The following is a 23708-nucleotide window of genomic DNA, read 5'->3' as shown; positions in this document are numbered from 1 at the left end:
CTTCGTCTCAAGGAGACACACCAAGTTCACTCTAGCATCTATTACAAAATCCCTAACTGCATTTCTTTTAGCAGGGTTATTTAGGCCCCTCACATTCCAAGAGAGTACATTTGGGTTCCAATCCATAGAAGACGAGGCACACACCCTTCCTGCCCGCGACTAACTCAAGCCGCCCCCAATACCATGGACGTGCTGACAACCCTCTCATGAGCCGGTGGCATCTCCTTGCCAAACAGAGCCGCAATGACCCGGATGTGCTGCTCTCTTAGTGGTGACTCAAATATTTTGGCTAGCTCCGCGATGTTATCATCATGGCCCTCCAAGTCCTCCGGCACGATACCTAGCGCGCGCATTAGAGCATCTCCAACAGGCGCGACAAAAGGCGCGCCCGCGCGGTAAAGTTTGGGTTTAGCGCGCGCCGGCTGGTTCCGCGCGCTCCAGCGGTGACGGGAACTTACCGCGCGCGGGAAGCGTTTGCGCGCACGCAGGAGAAAGCGGCACGCGACGCGGTAGATTTGGTGCGCCGCTTACCGCGCGCCTATAAATTGCCGCGCTCACCACACGCACAGCACACATCCACGCGCACTCCCCTCGCAACCTTGCCGCCTTGCCGCTTCGCAGCTTTCCGCGCCACCACTGCGCCACCATGCCGCCGCGTCGCCGGGGTGCTTCGGGCTATCGCGGCGTCCGCGAGCGCCCCAACGGCTGTTACTCCGCCGAGATACGGTCCGGCGACGTCCGGCTCGGCCTCGGGACGTTCCGGAGCGCACAGGAGGCGGCCCGCGCGTACGACGCGGCGGCGTGGCGCTTGGACAGGCCCCGGTCGTAGATGAACTTCCGGGACGTCTTCACACGCGAGCAGGCGCAGCGCGTCGCCCCTCCGCCACGTCTCATCACCGACATGGAGCGTGCCGACCACGCTCGGCGGCAGCGCCGCCTCCTCGTCGCCGAGGAGGACGAGCGAGCCATGGCGGAGTGGCGCCGTCGCCACCCGGAGGACGTCGCCGACGAGCGGGGCTACTGGGCGGAGAGGACGGCAAGGCGCCGCGCGGAGCGGGCTGACCGGCGTCAGCGGAAGGCATTGGCGAACGAGCAGTGCGACATAGTTTCAGCAGGTGGGAGGTCGTTCTTCACCGCGAACGACGAACGTTGGGACGACATATGGATCTCAACCTCGGACGACACCGACGAGGATGATGATGGTGATGGTAGCGACTTGGAGTAGTTTCTATCTATGTATGTCGTAGTAGTTTCTATCTATCTATCTATGCCGTAGTAGTATCTATCTATCTATGTATGTCGAACTATCTATGTAAAATAACTTGTATCGTTTTTTTTATCTATGCAAAAAAATGTTTAGAATGAGCGCTCGCGCTGCATTTTTACCGCACATGCTGGAGCTGCGCGCGCGGCTTTACAGCGCGGCTGCTGGAGCAACCGTTGCGCGCCGCGTCAAACCAGACGATGGGTGCGCGCCGCACCAAACCAGGCGATGGACGCGCGCCAAATTAGTTTTTAGTGCGCGGCGCGTTCGGCGCATGTTGGAGTTGCTCTTAGAACATTCTCCGCTTGTGTTGCCTTCGTCTTGGCTGGCTGCCCCCTCCTAGCACTTCTCGTGGCACGCCGTGGTCCAACCAGACGTGCGCACTATCTAATCTCTCCTCGCTCACTGGACCAAAACTACTAGTCCACCCTTTCGTCTCTTACCTCCAGCGCCGCCCAAAACTGCCGCCGCCTGCTCAACTCCGGCCGGTGCAATTTCACCGACGGGGAACCGTTTGCCGCATCCACTGGAGATGCTCTGACAACAGATGCACAACTCGTCTGCTAGGGCGAGAGAGAGGGGCTCGCATGTAGACTAGCTAGCTAGGGGTACATCGGGATGGAGGTTGCGGTGGTCGTCGGCCCGATAGTGAAGCTCCTGCCGAAGCTCCTATCGGTGGTAGATGGGAAACGGAAGCAGCTGGACAACCTGGAGGTGGACGCCGGGTTCATCCGGCGCGACCTGCAGTCGATCCAAGAAATCATTGGCCGCTCCAGTGGCGGCAGATCCATCACGGACCTCTGGGTCCGAGATCTCAGGCGCCTGGCGGACGACATGGAAGACTGCATCGACCGATTCCAGGTCGGGAAGATGAGCAGAATCCGTTTCGTCGGAAAGATCGGCAAACTGAAGAAGCGGTCAAAGGAGACTCTCGAGCAGCTACAGAACTGCATCAGCATCGCTGGCGCCGCCGCACCTGATCCCCCCGCTGCAGGTGGGGGCACCGAGGATCCGGAGGAGCAGCTACTTGCTCTGCTTGCGCGGAGCCCATCGGAGGGAAACCTCAAGGTGATCTCCGTCGCCGGCTTCGGTGGAGCAGGTATGACTCGCCTTGCCCACAAGGTGTACAGCAACAGGGATGTGCTCAGCCAGTTCCCTCTGCACGCTTGGGTTCGTGCAGCGCCCGGCATGAGTGTGCACAAGCTTCTTCAGAAAATACATGACCAGCTGCTGCTAATTAGTATGGCCAAGAATCATGGTGCCACTGCCTCCAGCTCCAAAATCAAACCACAAGCCAACGGAGACGACGCCGAACATGCTTCGACTGACCACCGGCTCACCGGATTACTCAAGACCGGAAGGTGATTATGTAGCTTAACTAGTATCATGCCTCTTGAGTAATATAGCTAAAGATTACCGGAAGGTGATTATTTATTAATTAGTACTGTTTGCTTGACAGTGTTATTGTTGTGAACTTGTTGAAGACATGATTCTGTTGGAATATCCCATTTTTGGGAAAATGAATGCTAAAAGTAAATAGGGCTATTGCAGAGTGGAAATATGTTTTGAAAGCAAAACTGCGGAATGAGGAATTTAAGCTCTAAAACATAGTACATGCGTAGATTCTGATAAAAGTAGATTGATGGAATCTGGTCTAGGACTGTAGGTTAAACTTGTTGAAGGATGTCCCGATGAGTTCAATCTTGAGTATACTGACTCAATGAAGTTCACGAGTACGAAACAGAGAGCTAAATTGGTGTCAGCATTTCAAACTTTCAGTAACTTATGATTGAAATCGACTAGTAATATTGCAAGCAAACATTTGTAGCTGCAAGCCTTCAACCAAAAACTAAAATCATGACTGTTATTTTCTGAAAGATTCATTCATTATGTATCTTGCAGGTATTTGATTGTGATTGATGGCGTGAATACGCATGACTTGTACGACGTGCTATCTGCCTTCTCTTGGGCTGATGGAGTGGATGGCAGAATTATCATGACGGCGGCAATTCAGCTGCCAGAAGCAACATGCTGCAGATGTGGCAACGGTTCACCACTCGCCATGGATAGCACAAGCCAGGTTTTCATTGGAGAGCTGACAGAGACTGGATTTGTGGAGGCCTGCCTCCATCTTCGTGACGACACACTAGCAAGAATGCAACGCAGCAACAACGAGATCCTATCAAGTCCCATTGTCCAGGACTTATTGCTGTATTTCTGCATGTTCCCACGCGATCATCCTGTCAGGAGGAATCCCCTGATAAGGCGATGGCTGGCTGAAGGACTTGTGTTTCCTCAACCAGAAACAGAGAGTTTTTCGCAGGATGTTGCAGCCAAGAATTTGGAGAGCCTCATCACCCGCAATGTCATTCAGCCCATTCAAGTGAGGAACTATGGAAATGTGAAGAGATGCCAAACTTTTGGGATGATGCTTAACTCCATTTCCAGCAAATCCAAGTCACAGAACTTCATCACCATGCTGTGTGGTAGCGGCCAGACGACGGAGAGGAGTCCGGCTGGCAAGGAGATTCGCCGGCTTTCCCTCCATCTTAACGGTGCGGCAAATGGGCCACTGAATTTGCCAAAGGAATTATCTCGTCTCCATACTTTGGCAGTATTCCCTGATGATGCAAATGTCGCCAGGCATCAGGCTAATTTGAATTATGCCAAGTATAAGCTACTCCGAGTTTTGGATCTCAAAGAATGTGCTGATGTGAAAGCAGAACATGTCGGGAAAATATGTGACCTGTTGCTGCTCAAATATCTGAGCCTCGGGGACAGTATTGACAAGGTTCCGAGGAAAATAGCGAAGCTAAAATGGTTAGAGACTCTCGACATGAGGAGAACCCAGGTAGTGACGCTACCAATTGAAGTCCTCCAGCTCCCTGGGTTGAAACACCTCCTTGGGAAGTTTCAGCTAGCTGAAGGTGACTGCACACAGAAGAAGCTAGAGAGGCTCATGTCAAAAGATAGTGAACTTCAGAGGCTTTCCGGATTTGTCACCGACAAAAGCGAAGGGTTTGCGCAGCTGATGAGTCGCATGGGGAAGTTGAGGAAGGTGAAAATATGGTGCGATTCCACCGCAGATGTGACGAAACTGGTTCATGTTTTAGGAGCCACAAAGAAATTCATTGGTGGAGGCCTGGATATGACAAGAGTCGATCGTTCTTTGTCTATCGACTTCCAAGGATGCCCAACGGAATGCTCAGAACAATTCATGGATTCTCTGAAAGCTACAGGCCGTCTTACCTCACTCAAATTGCGAGGCAAGCTGACGCAACTCCCTCAGTTCCGTGCAAAGCTGAACTACATCGAGGAGTTGTGCCTCTCAAGGACTAATCTGAGCGGTGACACAATCCTAAGTAGCCTGTCTGGACTGAAAATGACACTGAAATATCTCAAGCTGGTAGAAGACAGGCTTGGTCACTTGGTCATAAAACCAGAGCATTTCCGAAGCTTGAAGGGGTTATGCCTCGTGGGCGAGCAAAGTCTGGAGGGCATAACAATCCAAGATGAAGCTATGCCCTACCTTGTGTCACTTCATATACTTTGTGAAGCTCTAGGTGATCTTCCAGGAATCGACATCACACGCATGGCAAGGCTAAAAGAAGTCGCGCTCCATTCTGGAGTACAAGATACGATAAAGGATGGGTGGCAAGCAGCTGCAATGAACCATCCTAATAGGCCCAACGTTTTGTTTATCCATCATGCTAACTCGTCGCCTAGAGACTCTCCGCCGTGTGAAGCAACAGGGGATATTGTAAATCGGACCAAACCTGTTGGGAGAAAATTCGCCGCCTCCATCATGGGGGGCATCTTTTCTCGTGCACGGCCAAGATCCTGATGCACTGAAGCAAGTCGCATCGATCATGGTTAGTTTTGTGTCTATTTCCTCCTGCCTATTCTTCAGCTTGTCTCCCAGTTCCCAGATATGATGACGTTGGTGCATATTGATTGTCTGCAGAGCAAAACTTTTTCCAACCATTCGCCGATTGATGATGTGTGTGCTGCATATACCTGGCCATGGGAAGCCCGGCCCGGCCGGCCCGGCCCGAAAAAGCCTGACCCGGCCCGGCCCGACGCTGCCCCCGGGCCGGGCTCGGGCCTAGATTTTGAGCCCGAAGGTCGGGCCGGGCCGGGTCCGGGCCGTCATTTGTGCGCTTTCCTGAAGGTCGGGCCGGGCCGGCCCGAAGCCCGACGGGCTTTTAGGTGTTCGGGCCGGGCTCGGGCCCAAAAAACAGGCCCGTTGGTTGGGCCGGGCCGGGCCTGGGCCTGGGTTTTTTGCGTCGGGCTTGGCTAGGCCCAGCCCGGCCCGAGGTATGGCCAGGTATAGTGCTGCACGATGCGGCCTTCGGGAGGTGTGACTTCTCCTTTGCGAGGTGGCTGCTGGTGGTGAGTAGAGTGAGATGATGCATCCTCTTCGTGATGATTGATGATGTCATGATAAGAAATTTACGAGTGAATTCCGCCGATAACGTTTCATGGCAAGAACGGAGCCAGCCATACAGGTACATTGTGTAGAGATGTTGCTGATTAGAGAGTTTGTTAATTTGATTCGATAATGAGTTTATACAATGGAACAGCCACACTTCTCTATTTTGCAAATGCATCGAATAAAGGAAGTTCAGGCAAAAAAAAAAAAAAGAAAAAGGAAAAAAGGAAGGCCACAAGCAACATAACAGTTGAAGGAAAGTTCAACTATTAGATAGCCTATCATGCCCTCTGCCATAAATCCTTTTGTAACCAGGGAGGGAGATGGCGTATATTTACTTGTGCAAAAAAAGAGAGGCTATAGTACTATTTTTCGGTCTCCAGTGCGGCAGTGCTATTGTTGCACTATCATGTTATTGATTTTTTTTTTTTTAAATCTGAGGCTTCCCGATTAACCAAGTGTTCGAACAAGTGATGTTGACACGGATGACTTCCTGATTAAGATAGGACTGCATCAGGGGTCAGTTTTGAGCCCTTATCTTTTTACCTTGGTGATGGATGAGGTCATAAGGGATATACAAGGAGATATTCCATGGTGTTTGCTCTTTGCGGATGATGTGGTGCTAGTTGACTATAGTCGAACAGGGTAAAATAGGAAGTTAGAGTTAGGAAGACAAATCTTGAAATCGAAAGGGTTTAGCTTTGTAGAACTAAAACTGAGTACATGATGTGGTTTCAGTACTACTAGGTGTGAGGAGGAGGAGGTTAGCCTTTGAAGTGGCGCCAAGCTTCTGACATTCTCTATGACAAGAGAGTGCTACAAAAGCTAAAAAGCAAGTTCTATGGGACGGTTGTTCAACCCGCAATGCTGTATGGCGCTGAGTGTTGGCCGACTAAAAGGTGACATGTTTAACAGTTAGGTGTAGCGAAGATGCGTATGTTGAGATGGATATGCGGCCACACGAGGAAGGATCAAGTCCGGAATGATGATATATGAGATAGAGTTGGGGTAGCACCAATTGAAAAGAAGTTTGTCCAACATCGTCTGAGATGGTTTGGGCATATTCAGCGCAGGCCTCCAGAAGCTCCAGTGCATAGTGGACGGCTAAAGCATGCGAAGAATGTCAAGAGAGGTCGGGATAGACCGAATTTAACATGGGAGGAGTCCATTAAAAGAGACCTGAAGGATTGAAGTATCACCAAAGAACTAGCTGACAGGGGTGCGTGGAAACTTGCCATCCATGTGCCATAGCCATGAGTTGGTCGCGAGATGTCATGGGTTTCACTTCTAGCCTACCCTAACTTGTTTGGGACTAAAGGCTTTGTCGTTGTTGTCTGAGGCTTCAAAAGGCCATGAAACTTATTACAGAAAAAAGGGTTATGCCCTGTTTTATATATAAAGTAATGACCGACAATAATCCGGTACAACCGCACGCCATCATAGCACATGCACACACCAAGGCAGGATACAAAGGCGTTGAGTGCAACAACATGACCCCTAGCACTACAAAAGCAACCGGGGACTCCAACAGTGACCGGAGCTATGAAGATTGATAGTACTTCCCATATCTCTGTGCTTTTTTCTACAGAATGTAATACTCCCTCTATCTCAAAATGCAAGACGTTTTTTGACACTAATACAGAGGGAGTATGTTATACTCCCTTCCTTCGAAAATACTTGTCGGAGGAATGGATATATCTAGATGTATTTTAGTTCTAGATACATTCATTTTTATGCATTTCTTTGACAAGTATTTCCGGACAAGGGAGTATGATGATAAAATCAGAAGGCAAAAGCCAGGCGCCCGCTCTCGGAAGCAAATAGTGTTTCTCTTTCTTGTGCCTCTTGTTTGCTAGGCTCTCTGTTTGGCTGAAAATCGGTGCTGCAAACATGTGAGCAGACAGATGCAGGCAAGTTGTGTAGTAGGAGTACTACTATATGACAAAGCAGATGGATATTCTAATGTTCAGGCCACTAAGTGTAGAATAATGGAGCTGGTATGGGAAGGTGGATCTGAGGTCTCAACTCTCGGCGAGTATGGGTCTGATTTATCACCTCCCCCTCCCCTCCTTGCTGTTCTCAGAAACGAGATCTTGAGATCTGAAGAGCAAAGGCGACTAGCTGCAGCGGCTCGACTCACGCGATTCCTCCGACTAGCCGGCGACCAGGATCACCAGCCCTCTCACTAGCCGACTAACTGCCGTCTTCTTCCCACAGCTTATCTTCCACTCTGCAGAAAGAAACTCTCAGCCGGCACCGCCACCGGCACCTACTCTCTCCTCCCCATCCTACCGCGACCTCTCCCACTCCTCTGATTAGTAGCAGCGATTTGGAGCGATTAGTCTGAATCAAAAATCTTGCCAAAGGCTTCTTGAGGTAATCACCACTAGCACTTTTTTTCCTACCTTGAGAAGATATTCTCATCTGCAGGTAACACCAGCACTTTTTTTGCTTCCCTTTGAGAAGATATTCTCTAGATAGTTTTTTTTAAACGGAGGTATACCCCGGCCTCTGCATCATGATGATGCATGCGGCCCTTTTATTAAATATCCAGAAAGTATCAACACAAAGGTCTTGCAGCTCGCAAACGGAGCAAAAACAAAGCACATAGAACTGAAAAATAGAAGCGGACAAAGACAACCGGTACGTTGATAATAAGGACAAGCTCTCTAGACTCCTATCCTGTTATGTGTACGCCATCCGAACCGGTTGAACATAACCCGAGCCACTATCTCCCATTGGTTGCACCCAGTAACCAAAGGCTCCCTGGAGTCCGTAGGAGTGAGTAAGGACCACGTACGGATCCAAGCTGTAGCTCTGAAGATAACCTGCAAAAAAGTTAAGTTGTGTAGTCTGTTAAAAATCATATCATTTCTGCAGTTCCATATAGCCCATAATAGCGCACATATTTCAATCCGAATACGAGCTGCCGTGATCTGTTCAATCCCAGCTAACCACGTCCCAAACAAAGGCACAATATCTACTGAAGAATTGATATTAAAAGCTATATGAATCGTTCTCCAAAGTAACTTGGCAAGTGGGCATTCGATAAATAAATGTTGTATTGTCTTATCCTTAGTACAAAAACAACACCGCGAGTTACCTACCCATCGCCTCTTAAGTAAGTTTTCCTTTATGAGTATTACTTGCTTGTGGACAAACCACATGAAAATTTTAATCCACAAAGAAACCTTAACCTTCCATATATGAATTGACCTTGGGATGGGGCCGGAATTAATCAGATCCGTATAAAAAGATTTCACCGTAAATATCCCATTTTTAGTTAACTTCCAATGTGTGGAGTCCGGCACGTCGGAGAGTCAAACTTCAATCAATCTTCGAACCAGGTGCATCCATGTTGTCCATCTCTCACCCACTAACGTACGTCTGAACTGGATGTTCAAGGGAATAGTTTGAAGGACGATACCTACGTAATCTTCCTTACGTTGCATAATATTGTAAAGGGTAGGATATTGTAAGGCCAGAGGTGTCTCTCCTAGCCACGTATCCTCCCAAAATCTTGTTGACATCCCGTTGCCAATCAAGAATTTGACCCTACGAAAGAACATATCCTTTGTTCTCATAAGTCCCTTCCAGAACGGTGAATCAGTTGGTCTGATGGTTACCTGGGCTAGCGTTTTCGAGTGCAAATATTTATTGCGCAGGATTTGAGCCCACATGCCCTCCGGCTCTGTCTCTAACCTGTACAACCATTTGCTCATAAGGCATTTATTCTTAATTTCCAAGTTCTCAATACCGAGGCCCCGTTGGTCTTTAGGTTGACAAAGGATATCCCATCTGGCGAGACAGTATTTCCTCTTGGCCTCATCAGACTGCCAAAAGAAACGAGATCGAAAGAAATCAAGTCGCTTTCGGACTCCTTTCGGAATTTTGAAGAACGAAAGTAAAAACATTGGCATGCTAGTCAATACTGAGTTAATCAAAACTAGTCGACCTCCATATGACATCAACTTGCCCTTCCAGCAGCTGAGTTTTTTTTCAATTCGTTCTTCAATACACTTCCATTCCTTATTGGATAGTTTACGGTGATGAATCGGAATACCCAAGTAACTGAATGGTAAAGCACCTAATTCGCATCCAAAAAATTGTCTGTAAGTATGTTCCTCGTCTTTGGCTTTCCCAAAACAGAACACCTCGCTCTTATGAAAATTAATTTTTAATCCAGACAATTGTTCGAATAAACATAAGATAAGTTTCATGTTACGTGCTTTAGCCATGTCATGTTCCATGAAAATAATAGTGTCATCAGCATATTGTAGAATGGACACCCCCCCATCAATCAGATGAGGAACTAGACCCTCTACATGGCCATGATGCTTGTCCCTGCCAATAATGACGGCCAACATATCTGCCACAATATTGAACAGAAGAGGTGACATGGAATCCCCTTGTCGCAACCCCTTATGCGTCTGGAAGTAGTGACCGATATCATCGTTCACCTTAATTCCGACACTACCTTTCTGGACTTGAGTATCCACCTGGTGCCTCCAGGTTTCACTAAAACCCTTCATACGCATTGCCTGCTGAAGAATAGGCCATTTGACTTTATCATAAGACTTCTCAAAATCCACTTTTAAGATAACCCCATCTAGTTTCTTCGAGTGAATCTCATGAAGCGTTTCATGTAGGACAACCACTCCTTCGAGTATGTGTTGTCCAGGCATGAAAACTGTCTGACTAGGCTGAACCACTGAGTGAACAATTTGTGTCAATCTATTAGTTCCTACCTTTGTGAAGATTTTAAAACTCACATTCAGCAGGCAAATGGGTCGGAATTGTTCTATCCGGACCGCCCCATTCTTCTTCGGTAATAATGTTATCGTACCAAAGTTGAGGTGAAACAACTCCAAATGGCCATCGAAAAAATCGTGAAACATAGGCATAAGATCATCTTTAATGATATGCCAACATTTCTTATAGAATTCAGCTGGAAACCCATCTGGTCCCTGTGCTTTATTCGGCTTCATCTGAGTAATGGCCAGATGAACTTCTTTTTCAGTAAACGGTGCAGAGTGAACATCGTTCTGCGCTGCCTGTAATTGAGGTATATCATCAATCACAGACACATCAAGAGGCACCGTCGAAGTATTCGGAGGTCCAAAAAGGCCTTTATAATAGTTGGAAATATATGCTTTCAGATTCTCATGCCCCACTATTATTCCCTCGTCCTGTTCAAGCTGTATGATCTTCTTCTTCCTATGTTCACCATTTGCAACCATATGGAAGAACTGTGTGTTGTCGTCCCCTTGGACAACCTTAAGCGTTTTCGCACGCAACGCCCACTTGAGTTCCTCCTCTCTCAAGAGAGCACGTAGGCCTTGCTCAGCCTTGGACTTGGTTCGATGCTCATTAACAGAAAGAAGCGTGGTTTCAGCCTTTACATCTAGTGTCTCAATGAGTTGAGTTAGACGTTCTTTTTTCTGCTTATAAATCCCACTCTCATTCCTGGCCCATCCTCTCAGAAATTGTCGAAGGTGTCTAATCTTATTCTGCCATCTCTCGACATGTGTCCTTCCTGTAACTGGCTTAGCCCATTCGCGTGCAATCATCTCCATAAATCCTTCTCGCTCAAACCAGCTTTGCTCGAAGGAGAAGATGTTTTTGTTTGCAACATGGGTAGCCTCACCTGAATCTAAAAAGAGTGGTGTATGATCTGAGATCCCTCTATGCATCGCATGGACCGACACCAACGAATATTTTTGTTCCCACTCCACACTAGCAAGTACCCTATCCAGCTTTTCATAAGTCGGAACAGGTAACGAGTTGGCCCATGTAAACTGTCTACCGGTGAGCTCAGTTTCACTCAAATTGAGGCTCTCGATAATCATGTTAAACATCATAGACCAACGTCCATCGAAATTGTCATTATTCTTTTCTTCTCTTCTTCGAATGATATCAAAATCACCCCCGACTAGCAGTGGCAGATTTTCATCTCCACAAATCCGCACTAGATCGGCAAGAAAATCGGGTTTAAATTCAGGTTGCGCTGCCCCATATACCGCAACTAGCGACCATCGGAACCCATCCAATTTTGATCTCACCCTGAATTTAACCGAAAAGTCTCCCTGCACCACATTAAGTACCTCTAACGTCTCACACCGTACTCCTAGTAAAATCCCGCCAGATCTTCCTCTAGGCGGTAAAATGTGCAAATCAAAATCTATACCACTGGAAAGGGTTTGAAGGAATTGGGAGGTGAAATTATCTCGTCCAGTTTCCAAAAGTGCAACAAAATCTATGTGGTGCTCTAAAGTTGTTTCTGCTAAGAATCTTTGTTTAGCCAAGTCTGCTAGACCTCTGCTATTCCAAAAGAGTCCTTTCATAAGTCATCATGAATTTTTTTTCTTAAGTTTAACTCTAGCACTTCTGCGTACTGCCGAAGTAGGATAGATTTTCCGCTTCCAGGGTCGTTTGGGCTTCTCCTCAACACCCCGCGGGACGATAGAATTATCTATGACAGACACTACCTCCTCCATCAAGAGAGGCTCTACCATATCTGTGTTCTCAACATCCTCCTCGTCTTCAGCCTCGACACTAGGCAAGAGAGTATTACATATATTTGCAAGATCATTAATTCCTAAATTATTCATGTCATTGTCATTCATAGGTTGGATAGAGACAAGATTACGAATGATCTTAGAAGCCCTCTCCGCTTCCATATCTAAAAGATCATTAACGGATCTGACGACCTCGGTTTCATTTGATCCCAAAGAAATGCCTAAGTCGTTTGCCTTATCTTTCAGAAAAGTATAAAATTGAACAACTAATATCAAAGGACGTACCTGCAGTAGTCTCGGCATGACGAAGCATGGCGGCCCTCTTGGCACGCGCTAGCTGCAGGTCGTCCGCATCCGGCTGTCCCTGGATCCGGTTGCTGACACGCCTGCCAGCCGACACCGGATCCGCAATCCCGCCAAAAGCAATGAGCTCCTCCGTGGTCCTCTCGCACAAGGTGCGGTCAGGACTCCCACGCCCCTCCCTTATCGTCGGCGAAGTAGGGTAGGGCGCGGTGGAGTGAATCTCCGCTGCGAGTGTCAGGGGGGAGGAGGACCGTGGAGGCGCCTGCTCGCTAATCCCGCCCCCCTTATCACCCACGGGGACCGTCGTCCCACGGCCATCCAGCTCGGCGCGATACTGCGAAAAAAAACGTGCTTCCATGTTATAGATAGTTAACTAGCTGCTGCTATAGATCGGTAGCTTTGAGATTAAGAACGTGCTTCCATGTTTGCTGCTTATTTGCTTCAAACTTATTCTAGTTGCCTATGCCGTCAAGTGCGTGTTGAGTTTTGTAGAGGAGCTATGATCGTGCTTGCTCTGTTTCACAACATTCTCCTGTTAACCGGCTTTTGTTATTTTACAATGTTTATCCATTGAAGGAATAATGTTCTATGGTTATTGAAATTTTTTCTACTCAACCAAAATCAGAAGATTCTTCTCTGCACCACAGCTATCTCTTTCGTGATAACTCGAGCAACTCGGGTGCTGGATCTAGTGGCTGCTAATGGGTCGCCAAGCTAGTGTTGCACGAAATGACCTCGAGCACATGCTATCTCACGAAGACGAGCAGCCAAAGGCCTTTCCATTATCACTTTCGGAAGACATCACAGATGGTTTCTCTGAGAAGCGTCAAATTGGCAGCGGTGGGTTTGCGGTTGTTTATAAGGTAAGGCAACTCTCAACTGCCCTCTGTTAATCCGAAAACTGAATTAATGCTGACAAGGCATCTTGCGACTTGTAGGGAATGCTTGAGAATGGGACCGTTGCTGTGAAGAAGCTATTTGAAAGGCTTGATATTCCTGATAATAAATTTAATGAAGAGATTCGTTGTTTGATGAAGGTGAAGCACAAAAACATAGTAAATTTTTTTGGATATTGTGCTAACATACAAGGCGAAATGGTAGGCTATGATGGAGATTTTGTCATGGCAGATGTACGTGAAAGGTTGCTCTGTTTTGAGTATGTACCTAAAGGAAGTCTTGATGAGTATATCAAAGGTAGGATCATGTGGCCTGCACTCCTGTTTCCATTTTAATGAATATATTACAGATATTTAGTTCAATCAGCCCACTTATGGTGTCGTATTCTATCTAACATTACAAAATTGAGTATTTCAATCTTCATATATGTCAAATACTAACACCTTACTTTCTTCAATTCTCTCTCCTTTATAGATGCATCTTATGGACATGACTGGATAAAGACCTATGCGATAATAAATGGTATTTGTGATGGTTTACATCACCTTCACCAGAATCGTATTGTTCACTTAGATCTCAAGCCCGCAAATATTCTGCTAGATGGCAATATGATGCCAAAAATTACTGACTTTGGACTATCAAGGTGCTTTGATGAAAAGCAAAGCCGAGCTATTACCAAAAATATGGCTGGCACATTGTAAGTTGGCAAAGCCTCTTGAATTCTCCTTTTGCTTTTAGTTAGAAATTTTATTATTTGATTTTTCCCATTTGTTTATAGAGATAATTACACCTATAGTCCCTGTACTCTCCTTCATGTAACACCATGGTCCTCGAACTCGTGGAGTGCTCCACTACGGTCCTCAAACACGAGAATACGCTCCAATACTGTCCTGGCTATGTCTTCTGTTAATTTTCCCCTTTTCGCATAAACAAATCCTGTTGTAGTGCATTTTAAATCTATATTCTGTTCTCATTATTGTATGCCTCGAAGACGTAAACATGACTTATAAGAATTATTTTGATTTAAAAAAGTGTAGGAAAATTTATGTATCTTCATTCAGGACCACAAGCACGGGCATTTATTTTGAATCCTCATTGTATTTTTAAATACAAAAATATTTAAAAATTTGACAGCGTGTATTTTATATATTGTTCAGCGTGGTTTTAGAAAATATTTATACTTTTATCCAACTCTACGCCCAATTACAGATTTTCCTATTCTTTTATTTTCAAGTTCGTCTTTTTAACTTTTCCAATTTTAAAAATAAATGTAAGAAAAAACTATAATAATTATTAATACATAATTTACCTATATTAGATAAAAAAGGGAAAATAAACACGAATTTGTCTTTTTTGATCTAACGCAAAATTGGTAAATAAAATAAAAGGAAACCGGTAGAATACGAAGAGAGGTACGTTACCATATATGTGATGCCAGGAACTTGTTTATTAGCTAGACATGATGTGTGGTCTAGTGTGATGGTTAGCTTGGCTGGCAGGTATGCGTTTGGTGCAGGGTTCGATTTCCTCCTCAAAATTTTTGCACGTTCCTTCCTCGTTGATGTACTGACATGCGCGTCACCCACATGTATTGTATGCTGATGTGGCGCCACGCTGGGCTGCGGGAGATGTAGCTAGGACTGTATTGGAGCATATTCTCGTATTTAAGGACCCCAGTGGAGCATTCCACGAGTTTGAGGACCATCATGTTACAGGCCGGAGAGTACAAGGACGGGAGGTGTAATTATCTCTTTGTTTATATGACTAAATTTTGATGCAGGGGGTATATTGCACCAGAGTTTCATAGTGGGGACATATACACGATCACATACAAGCCGGACATATATAGTCTTGGTGTCATAATTATAGAGATGCTGACGGGAAAGAAGTGGTACCCAACATATCCTGATGTTGATAATGTAAGAACAATATTTTTGCGGTTGTTCCATGATAAAGGGCTGGACCTCCCTCAAAAAAGGCTAAACGCTAGGTTTCAAAATAACCATATTTTGCTTTGACCTTGCATTTTTTAAGTCGTTACATAACATTGTTCTTCAAATCATATGTAGTAAAGTATCTCTAGGAAGATAACCTTTATTTCTACTTGTTCAATTGAACATGAAAGGGCAATTTACATGCTGCTAGATCTTACTAGGCTCCACAAAGCAATATCTAAAATCCATTAATGCCACCTTTTTTGTTCTACATAGTAAGAAGAGATAGACAGAACAGAGAGTAACTCGACTCTATATCTTATAATTGACACAACATAGACAAGGAGTAATATACATGATAAAATTACATTAGAGTGCATGTTAATCTTCCAAATGCGGATTAATGAATGACAAAAAAATGTCGGTAATAGATGATTTCTACACCTAGTTAGATTGAACAGTTCTATGTAGATTTCACATATATATTTTCAAGACGTGCAATACTGTAGTTGTACTTTATTCTTATTGCTACTTGTGTGGATCATCTAGACGCGGTTATAGGTACAACCCCGTAATTTTTGGAGAATGTTTTGCTGCTCAAGCTTGAACTGACGCGGTCTACAGATCAATGCATTTTCTTTGTTTGTGTATTGGTTTGTGAGTAGAATAACTTATTGTACATCAAGGTAGATAATTTTTTTACTAGCAGTTCAATGTTTCTTTTATGTGGTTTTATAAGATGCTTCACAATTTTTGATGTAGGAAATGACAGTTTAAAACAGTCATACTTACGCCCAAACCAACATGTCCAACTAGTAACATGCCAAGCCAAGGTCATCATTGTAATATGGCATGATTTTACTGCCATGAGAACAATTGTATATTGTAATTAAAAGTAAAGAGAGGATATGGATTTAATCTATGCACCTCATGCAATTTGTTTTGTTCCTAGTCAATTGTGAACAACTAAAAAGGCACTCCTTCATAACATGTGCCAGCTAGATTTGACAATAAGACATGGTCATAATTACGAAAAATTATAGTCATATAATTTCTAAAGGGATTGTAAAGTCATGATCAAATGATAGTAATTGATGGGCAGATTTTGTTGACCCATGGGGTGGAAAGTGGTGGTTTAATAGGATGTGTTGGGTTGGTTGCACTATAAAATAGTGTTTTGAGTTAGCTCAGGTGTAGAGTAAGATTACTCTACTCCTAGATGTACTTGTACAATATCATCATATATACATACCTAGGTACAATGACCCACTTTAAATATGCAGCAATCTAGTAGTAACATGTTACAATAATTCCTTATTTTACAGTTATTTTAGTCTGTCAATAAATGCTACAATTATAAAAAAAATATTTTGCTCATAATTGGGCATACATATTATTATTTCAACTAGAAAAGGTTACTTTTGACGAGTTGCTTCTTAAATGCTACTACTTGAAAATATAGAGCAAATTAGACGTGTTACTATACGTACCCAGGTATAGATTGGTCTTTTTTCTCTACATATCTAATACACTTAAAAAAGCCCCACCCTGAACCCTTCCCCCTCCCGCGACGCTCCCACGAGCGCCGGGGGGGGGGGGACCCTAGCCGCCGGCCCAGGGCCCTCCTTCCCCTCCTCCTCTCCTCGCCGCCGCCTCGGCGAGCTGACGGGCAAAGCCCGACCAGCATCGGCGGCGGCGGGGCGTTCTCCTTCCCCTGCTTGGTTCCTGGTGGCGCGGGCCGTCGGAATCGGGCGGCGGCGTGGCGCGGGCACGGGGCGTGGCGGCGCGGTGGCAGCAGCTGGCGGCGGAGGCGCGGACTGCTAGCGGCCGTGCGAAAGGGCTGTGGGCGTTGGGGGCGGCGCGCGGTTCCTCCTCTCGGTCGGGGTGGTTCGGATCTGGCTCGCGGCTCTGCTTTCGGCGGCGGCTGGGCTGGGCCCTGGCGCGCGTGGAGGCGGGGTCTGGGCCTTCTCTGCCTGGCCCCCCTGGTGGTGGCGCCCCTGCGGTCCTCCGGTCAGGTCCGGCCAGCCCTGGTCTGGTCTTGACGCCGACAGGGGCGAGGGCTGCGGCGGCAAGGGCCTGCCGGCGGCTCGCGGGGGCTGTTGCGCTCGTCGTCGTCGTCGGTATGGTGGTGGTGGTGGTGGTGCATGCCGGTCAGATTTTGCCTTTTTTCCGGTCGGCGCCGCGGGTTTGGGGCCCCAGCCCAGCGTGGCTGCGGTCCCGGCGATGGGCGGCGACGAGGAGGTGGCTTCGCCGTGCCAGCTCCATGGCAGCTCGGCGGGTTGACTGCGGCGGCGGCTGGCTTTCCGGCGTCGGCTTGTCTGTAGGCTGCCCGTTTCGACCTTCGACCCTCTCGTCGTCTGGTTGCTACCTTCATCAAAGGTTCGGCCATCCCTCGACTACAGTCCATCGCTCGTCTCGCGCTCGGCAGCAGGACTGAGTTCGTCTCGCGCCCGGCAGCAGGACTGACCTTCGTCTCGCGCCCGGCACTAGGACCGTGCTCATCTCGCGCCCGGCAGCAGGACGTGTCAATGAAGGCCAATTTTGGCCGGCCTCTGGGTTTCGGCGTTGGGGGCAGCCCAGGGGTGCGAAAGGCGGTTCCTTTCCGCTCGTATCTTCGGTTGGGATAGCGGCGGGTCACGGGTGAGGTGGTGTCGAGGTCTTGGATGCTGGGGCGGCGGCCCTGGTGATGGTGGTTGCGCGGTGCTCTTGGACAAAGTCCGTGCCTTGGTGCTGCCCGGTCACCATGGTCGTGTGGGCGGCGTGGTTGCCGGGGTGTGGCGTTCGGTGAAAACCTGCTCTATCTTGGGACGGACCGGCGGCGGCGAAGATCGTTCCCTTCTTGAAGGCGTCGTCGCGGCTCTCATTGTCCGTCATGCGGCTCCGGGGGAAACTCTGATCCTTGGATCGGGCGGCGGCGGCGCTCCAGCGTCGTATCCTTCCTGAAGGCGCCGCCTTGGAGCGCATGGTTCGTCATATATAGCTTCATTTCTTCGGGGCGGTAGTGCTAGGAGTGGTGTTGCTGCGCTCAGCGCCTATGTATCCTGTCTTGGGTGTGTGCGTGTGTTGCGGTGGCATGCCGTGTGGTTGTACTGGATGCTTGTGGTTTCGTACTTTATATATAAAGCGGGGCGAAAGCCTTTTTCGGTATCTAATACACTTGGATTCCTATCTAAATAGGTACTTGAAAGTTGGAAGAATAAGTTGGGGAAATCACAGAGAGACACACAGTTGAAACAGATTTGGTTATGCACCAAGCTAGGGATAGAGTGTACTAATGGTAACCAAGCGAACAGACCATATACATCATATATAATCAATAGGCTTTGTAAAACCGAAAATACATGCCTTGTAACTGATGTGAGTAGTTCAACAGTATCACAGGTAACTTCATTCGTGGAGTGTATAACTCTTTTTAATGCCAATTTGAGTATTAGTTTACATGTTTAAACTTGTGCCTTGAAGGTAGAAAGGACGTTGGAAAATCTGGATGATTACACCATCAACCCGCTTATTAGGATGAATAATGTTCGTCATAGAATGATAGCGCAGAGAATAATGTTACCGTTGGGCAGGGGGCAGCTAAGAAACTTCGTGCGGCCAAGGAATGTCTCAATGATAATCCTCACATCATTTCAATCGAATCTGGTCCATCTATGTCTGCTGAGGAATGTAACCTTCAAAACGCTCTCCAATTCATTAAGGATGATCCCGTGGGAGTGATTGGAATATGGGGTCCAGGTGGAGTGGGAAAACACACCTTTTGAACAATATTAAGAAGAGAACTGCTATACACACGACGGCATCTGGCCGATTTATGCACGATAGTGTTAATCACACCGTTGGTGTGAGGAAGCAGCATCCATAACAGCGTCCGATTATGCATCGTCTGTAAATCGTCTACCTACCGTCGTGCATAAAGTAGTTTCGTATTAAGAACGCACTTGATGGAGACATAACCTTCAATCATGTCATACGAGTGACAGCTTCAAGGGGGTGTTCAGTGGAAAAGATCCAAGCTGACATTGCATGCCAACTCAATTTGAAGAATGATGTTAATGCTATTTTTGACTTCTTAAAGAAGTCAAACTTTCTTGTCTTGTTGGATGACCCTTGGGACCAAATTGATCTGCAAGCAACTGGCATACCATATCCCCTTGGAAGTACAAAACATATTCGGAGAAAAGTGGTGCTCACAACAAGATCGAGAAAAGTTTGTGGTCAAATGGAGGTGAGGAAAGAGTGCAAAGTAGCTTGCCTGCAAGAGGATGAGGCATGGCAGCTATTCCAAGATAAGGTCGGACACGAAACTCTATCTTGGTCACGAGAACTTTGGTCAGTAACTGAACTCCTTCCTCCTCTGGCGCTCCCGCGGGCGACAGGGGAGGAACCCTAGCCGCCGGCCCTTCTCCACCTCTCTTCTCCTCCTCCTCCTCCCGCCGCCGCCAAAGGGCGCGCCCGGGCGAAGCCCGGCCGGCGCCGGCGGCGGCGGGGCGTCTTCATCGCCTCGTTCGGGAGGGCTGGCGCGGGCCGGCCGACCTGGATCTGGCCACGGCGTTCTCGCGGGGCGCCGCGGCGCGGCCCCTCATCAGCGCAGGATGGCGCGCGGGTGTGCGGGTGGCGTGATGGTCTGCTCCTCGGTGGTGCTCGGCTGGTGTGGAGACGGCGGCGGCTCGATCCAGATCCGGTTGGGGCGGGCTGCGGGCGGTGCGGGCTGTGGGCGGCTTCCTCCGCCGTGGCTGGCGGAGGGGTCGGCGCAGCAGTGGCGGCCTCGGCCTTCCCCTCCTCTTCTTCCTCCGGGGGGAGGTGGTGGGATAGGCTGGGGGTCGGGGATGGCGGCCGGCGCCCCAGCCAAAGCTGACCTCGCGGCGGCCGAGCCGCGTTCGGCAACGCTTTGGGGTCGGCCGGCGGCGGGTATTGCCCCTCTCCCTTCCGTGCATCCCTTCCGAGTCCCCGGGTTGGTTTGGATCTTGCCGGATCCACCTCCGGTGTGTTCTGGTGGAGCAGATCGGTGTCCGGGGGAAACCTTGGCAGCCTTAGGCTGACTGGCAGCGGCGACGCCGATTTTGGCGCCGCTTTCCTCCTTGGGGGCGTTGCTGAGGGCACCATCTCTCCTCTCCAACCCATGTCCGGGTGAAAGCCCAAGATCCGATGCGGATCGGGCGTCGGCGGCGCCTTAGGCACCGTAACCTTCCTGGAGGCGACGCCAAGGACATTGGGATCGGATGGAAGGGTCTGCAGGTGAGGGGTGGGGGTGTGCTGCCTCCCTTCGGTGGAGCGGTGTTTCATTCTACATATTCTTGGCGGCGGCTCTTGGCGGCATGGAGCAGCGGAGGCTGGGCGTCAGATGTGTGGTGACGGACACGCGCAGGAGGTCGACGCTGTCTGGCGTCGTGGTGGCGTCGGCGGCAGCGAGACCAGGCAAGGCTGTTACAACAGTACAACTCTGAAGATGGATATGTGGTAGGTGGTTGTGGCGGCCTCATACCCGGCGGGCGGCCTGGTTGAGGAGCACGCCGGACTGGTGGGTGCCCATACCCGGCAGGCGTCCAGGTTGGGACCTCAGGTCTTAGATGTTAGGTTTGGCTGCGAGGTCTGTTTGGTATTAGGCCCAGACCATCAGCGCCCCTTCATCAGTTAGATAGGAGTAGCGACAGAGGTTGCGAAGATGGTGGCTTTGGTCTTACTGTTGTACGACTTTGTAAGGTTTTGTGCTAATAATTAATAAAGTGGCCGTATGCATCGACCAGATGCAGAGGCCGGAGGTATTCCTCCTTTTCGAAAAAAACGAAACTCTATCTTATAGTCCTCGCATTGAAGCACTTGCAAGAGAACTTGTGCAGGAAATGAAAGGCTTGCCATTAGCTTTGATAACGATTGGATGGGCAATGTATGGCAAAATTGATACGGCTGAGTGGGAATATGCCATCCAACATATGAAACGGTCATGTTGTGATAGTGATGACCTACTTGATATGGAAAGAGCCGTTTTCAGTCGGGTCAAGTTTAGTTTTGATAGTTTACGAAACAACAGCTTGAGGTATTGTTTCTTGACTTGTGCACTATGGCCAGAGGATGAGATGATTCCCAAATTAAGGCCTCGTTCGGTTTGCAGGAAAAACAAAGGAAATCTGCATGTTCGAAAACCCGTAGTTTTGTTTACCTCTGAACCGTTCGCCTCGTAGGAAAGTGCTACAGAAGTTTGGAGGAAATACTGTCTTGGAGGGCTCATTCCACAGGATTGCAAAAATCCAGTTGAACCTCATTTCTGGGCGGATGCCCGAGAGAAGGCAACACCACTCAAATAAACAATTGAACTGTACCAGCCATGCATGAGGAAAAAGACAATCTGAGAGAGTACATGCGGATAAAAAATAGCATAGGATCTGCCATGGCCTACACAGTCTTGGCCAGTAACAAAGTATTTTTTACAACTATGCTTCGAACACCCCGCAGGCTTCTCTTCCTTCGCTTTATAACCCTATGGTCTGCTACTGTACAATCAATCATATTCCTTTACAGTTTTTTGGTCCTGTATTTTCTATACATGCAAACCGAACGCAGCCTAAAGCTTGCTCGATGCTGGATTGGCTTAGGCCTAGTGGATGAGTCAGATATACAAAGTTGTTACACAAAAGCATACAGTCTGATGGGTGAACTTTCAGCTGCATGTTTATTAGATGGTTGTGGAGAACTATATGATTCTGTTATAATGCATGATGTGGTTTGTGACATGGCTTTATGGATCTCTTGCGGCTGCGGGAAGAACAATGGCAAATGGTATGTCCGCGCAGCAGTTGGTCCGAACGAAAATTTCAGCATCCCTTGGAGGCAAGTTGAATGTGTCTCACTGATGAAGAACCGTTTGTCGAAACTTACTCATGTTGGCTCTAACCCTCGTCATATGAGGATGTTATGCCTTGGAAACAACATGTTGCGTGAAAGCATAATAATTGAAGTAATTAAGAAATTCACGTCACTGACATATCTAGATTTGCACTCGAACGACCTGAAGGGAATACCTGAAGAATTATGTTCCTTGGCAAATTTGGAGTACCTGGATTTGCCGGATAATGATGGTATAAATGAAGTGCCTCTCTGCTTTGGAAACCTAATTAAGCTCAAGTTCTTGTACCTAGAATCAACTGGCATTATAAGGATACCGGAGGGTGTCATATCTAGCCTTCAAGCATTACAAGTAATGGACTTCAGAACCTATCATTTATGTCCAGTTGGTGTGGGCCTTCTTCGTAGAATCCTTCGAGAGTTGGGCACCCTACGCCACTTGAAAGCAGTTGGTATCATTGCCATGGGTTTTCCTCAGTATATATCACTAAGGGGAAGCGACAATCTCCCCGTCAGATATTTAAATCTACGAAGACTTGAGACACGTGCCCTCTACTTCTCTAAAATTCTATCACATGAGTTTGCACCAAGGACCTTGTATGAACTGCGAATTGACATGTGCGCCATGGAGGAAATAATATTTGGACGCGAGTTGGCACAACCATATTGTTGCTTTCGTATTCTCAATCAGCTCAGTTTGGTACATTTGGACGACTTGAAAGAGATAACTTGGATGGAAACATCTCCAGCATCTCTATTTCCCAGGCTAGCTTGTTTGAAGGTGCAATCCTGCGGAAAGCTAAACCACCTCTCCTGGGCCATGTATCTGCCTTGCCTCGAACAACTCGTGATAGGTGGCTGTAATGGGATGCAACAAGCATTTATGAAGCCCCATGGTGATAACAAGTGCAGCGAACAAGATAGTTTGAAAACATTTTCCTGCCTCAAATATCTGAGATTTTGGGGGTGCAAATCACTCGTCAGTATTGGGGATCCTGATGTGATATTCCCATCCCTAGAGCGACTGGAGCTTCGTGATTATAGAGAATTCTTCAGGCTTCCTTTCAAGACGGACAGCTTGCCACGAAAACTGAAGGTACTAAAGATTTTTAGTAAGACCTGGGAAAGATTGGAACTGGAAGAAGGTGTCAAATCTTTCCTGCAACCCTGGCGACTCGGGGGCGATCCCATCTTTCGCCGCCCGCCTCCCCTCATCCCCCTTCTGTCCCTCGCCGCCGCCGGAGATGGCCGCCGGCAAAGCCCGGCGTGGACGCCGGGGAAGGTGGCGGCGGGGATCTCGGCGCCCGGATCGATCTCGTCGGCCTGCGGGCCGGAGTATCGCATCGGTGGCCTGCGGATCCTTGGGCGGCGGCCCTATTGGCGAGGCGGCGGCGGCTGGAGACGTCTGCAGGCGACGCTGGCCAGCGTACTCGGCCGCACGGGTGGCGGGTCGCTGGTGGAACCCGGCCATGGCGCGGTTCTCCGTTGCGTCTGATTTGGAGGTTCCCCTTTCTCCT

At 48.0% G+C, this 23708-nt stretch overlaps 2 protein-coding genes across 2 annotated transcripts; both read left to right on the top strand.

The window, feature by feature from the left end:
- Positions 1-1565: 1565 nt before the first annotated feature.
- LOC123114008 (disease resistance protein RGA4) lies at positions 1566-6064 on the top strand. Its single transcript, XM_044535353.1, has 3 exons — positions 1566-2625; positions 3167-5136; positions 5229-6064. The coding sequence occupies exons 1-2, from the start codon at positions 1883-1885 to the stop codon at positions 5106-5108; spliced, it is 2685 nt and encodes an 894-aa protein (XP_044391288.1). The 5' UTR covers positions 1566-1882; the 3' UTR covers positions 5109-5136; positions 5229-6064.
- A 7154-nt stretch (positions 6065-13218) lies between these two features.
- Positions 13219-23686, top strand: LOC123115206 (probable disease resistance protein At1g61300). The gene is made up of 8 exons (XM_044536435.1): positions 13219-13380; positions 13456-13658; positions 15195-15333; positions 18811-18873; positions 18921-19108; positions 19270-19665; positions 21152-21452; positions 21917-23686. Exons 1-8 carry the CDS (start codon positions 13219-13221, stop codon positions 23684-23686), a joined length of 3222 nt encoding a protein of 1073 aa, XP_044392370.1.
- The last annotated feature ends 22 nt before the right edge of the window (positions 23687-23708 follow it).

The sequence above is a fragment of the Triticum aestivum genome, chromosome 5B (genome assembly GCF_018294505.1).
Source record: "Triticum aestivum cultivar Chinese Spring chromosome 5B, IWGSC CS RefSeq v2.1, whole genome shotgun sequence".
NCBI classification, from domain to species: domain Eukaryota; kingdom Viridiplantae; phylum Streptophyta; class Magnoliopsida; order Poales; family Poaceae; genus Triticum; species Triticum aestivum.
Note: the sequence above shows the minus strand (reverse complement) of the source record. Positions and strands in the feature narration are given on the sequence as shown.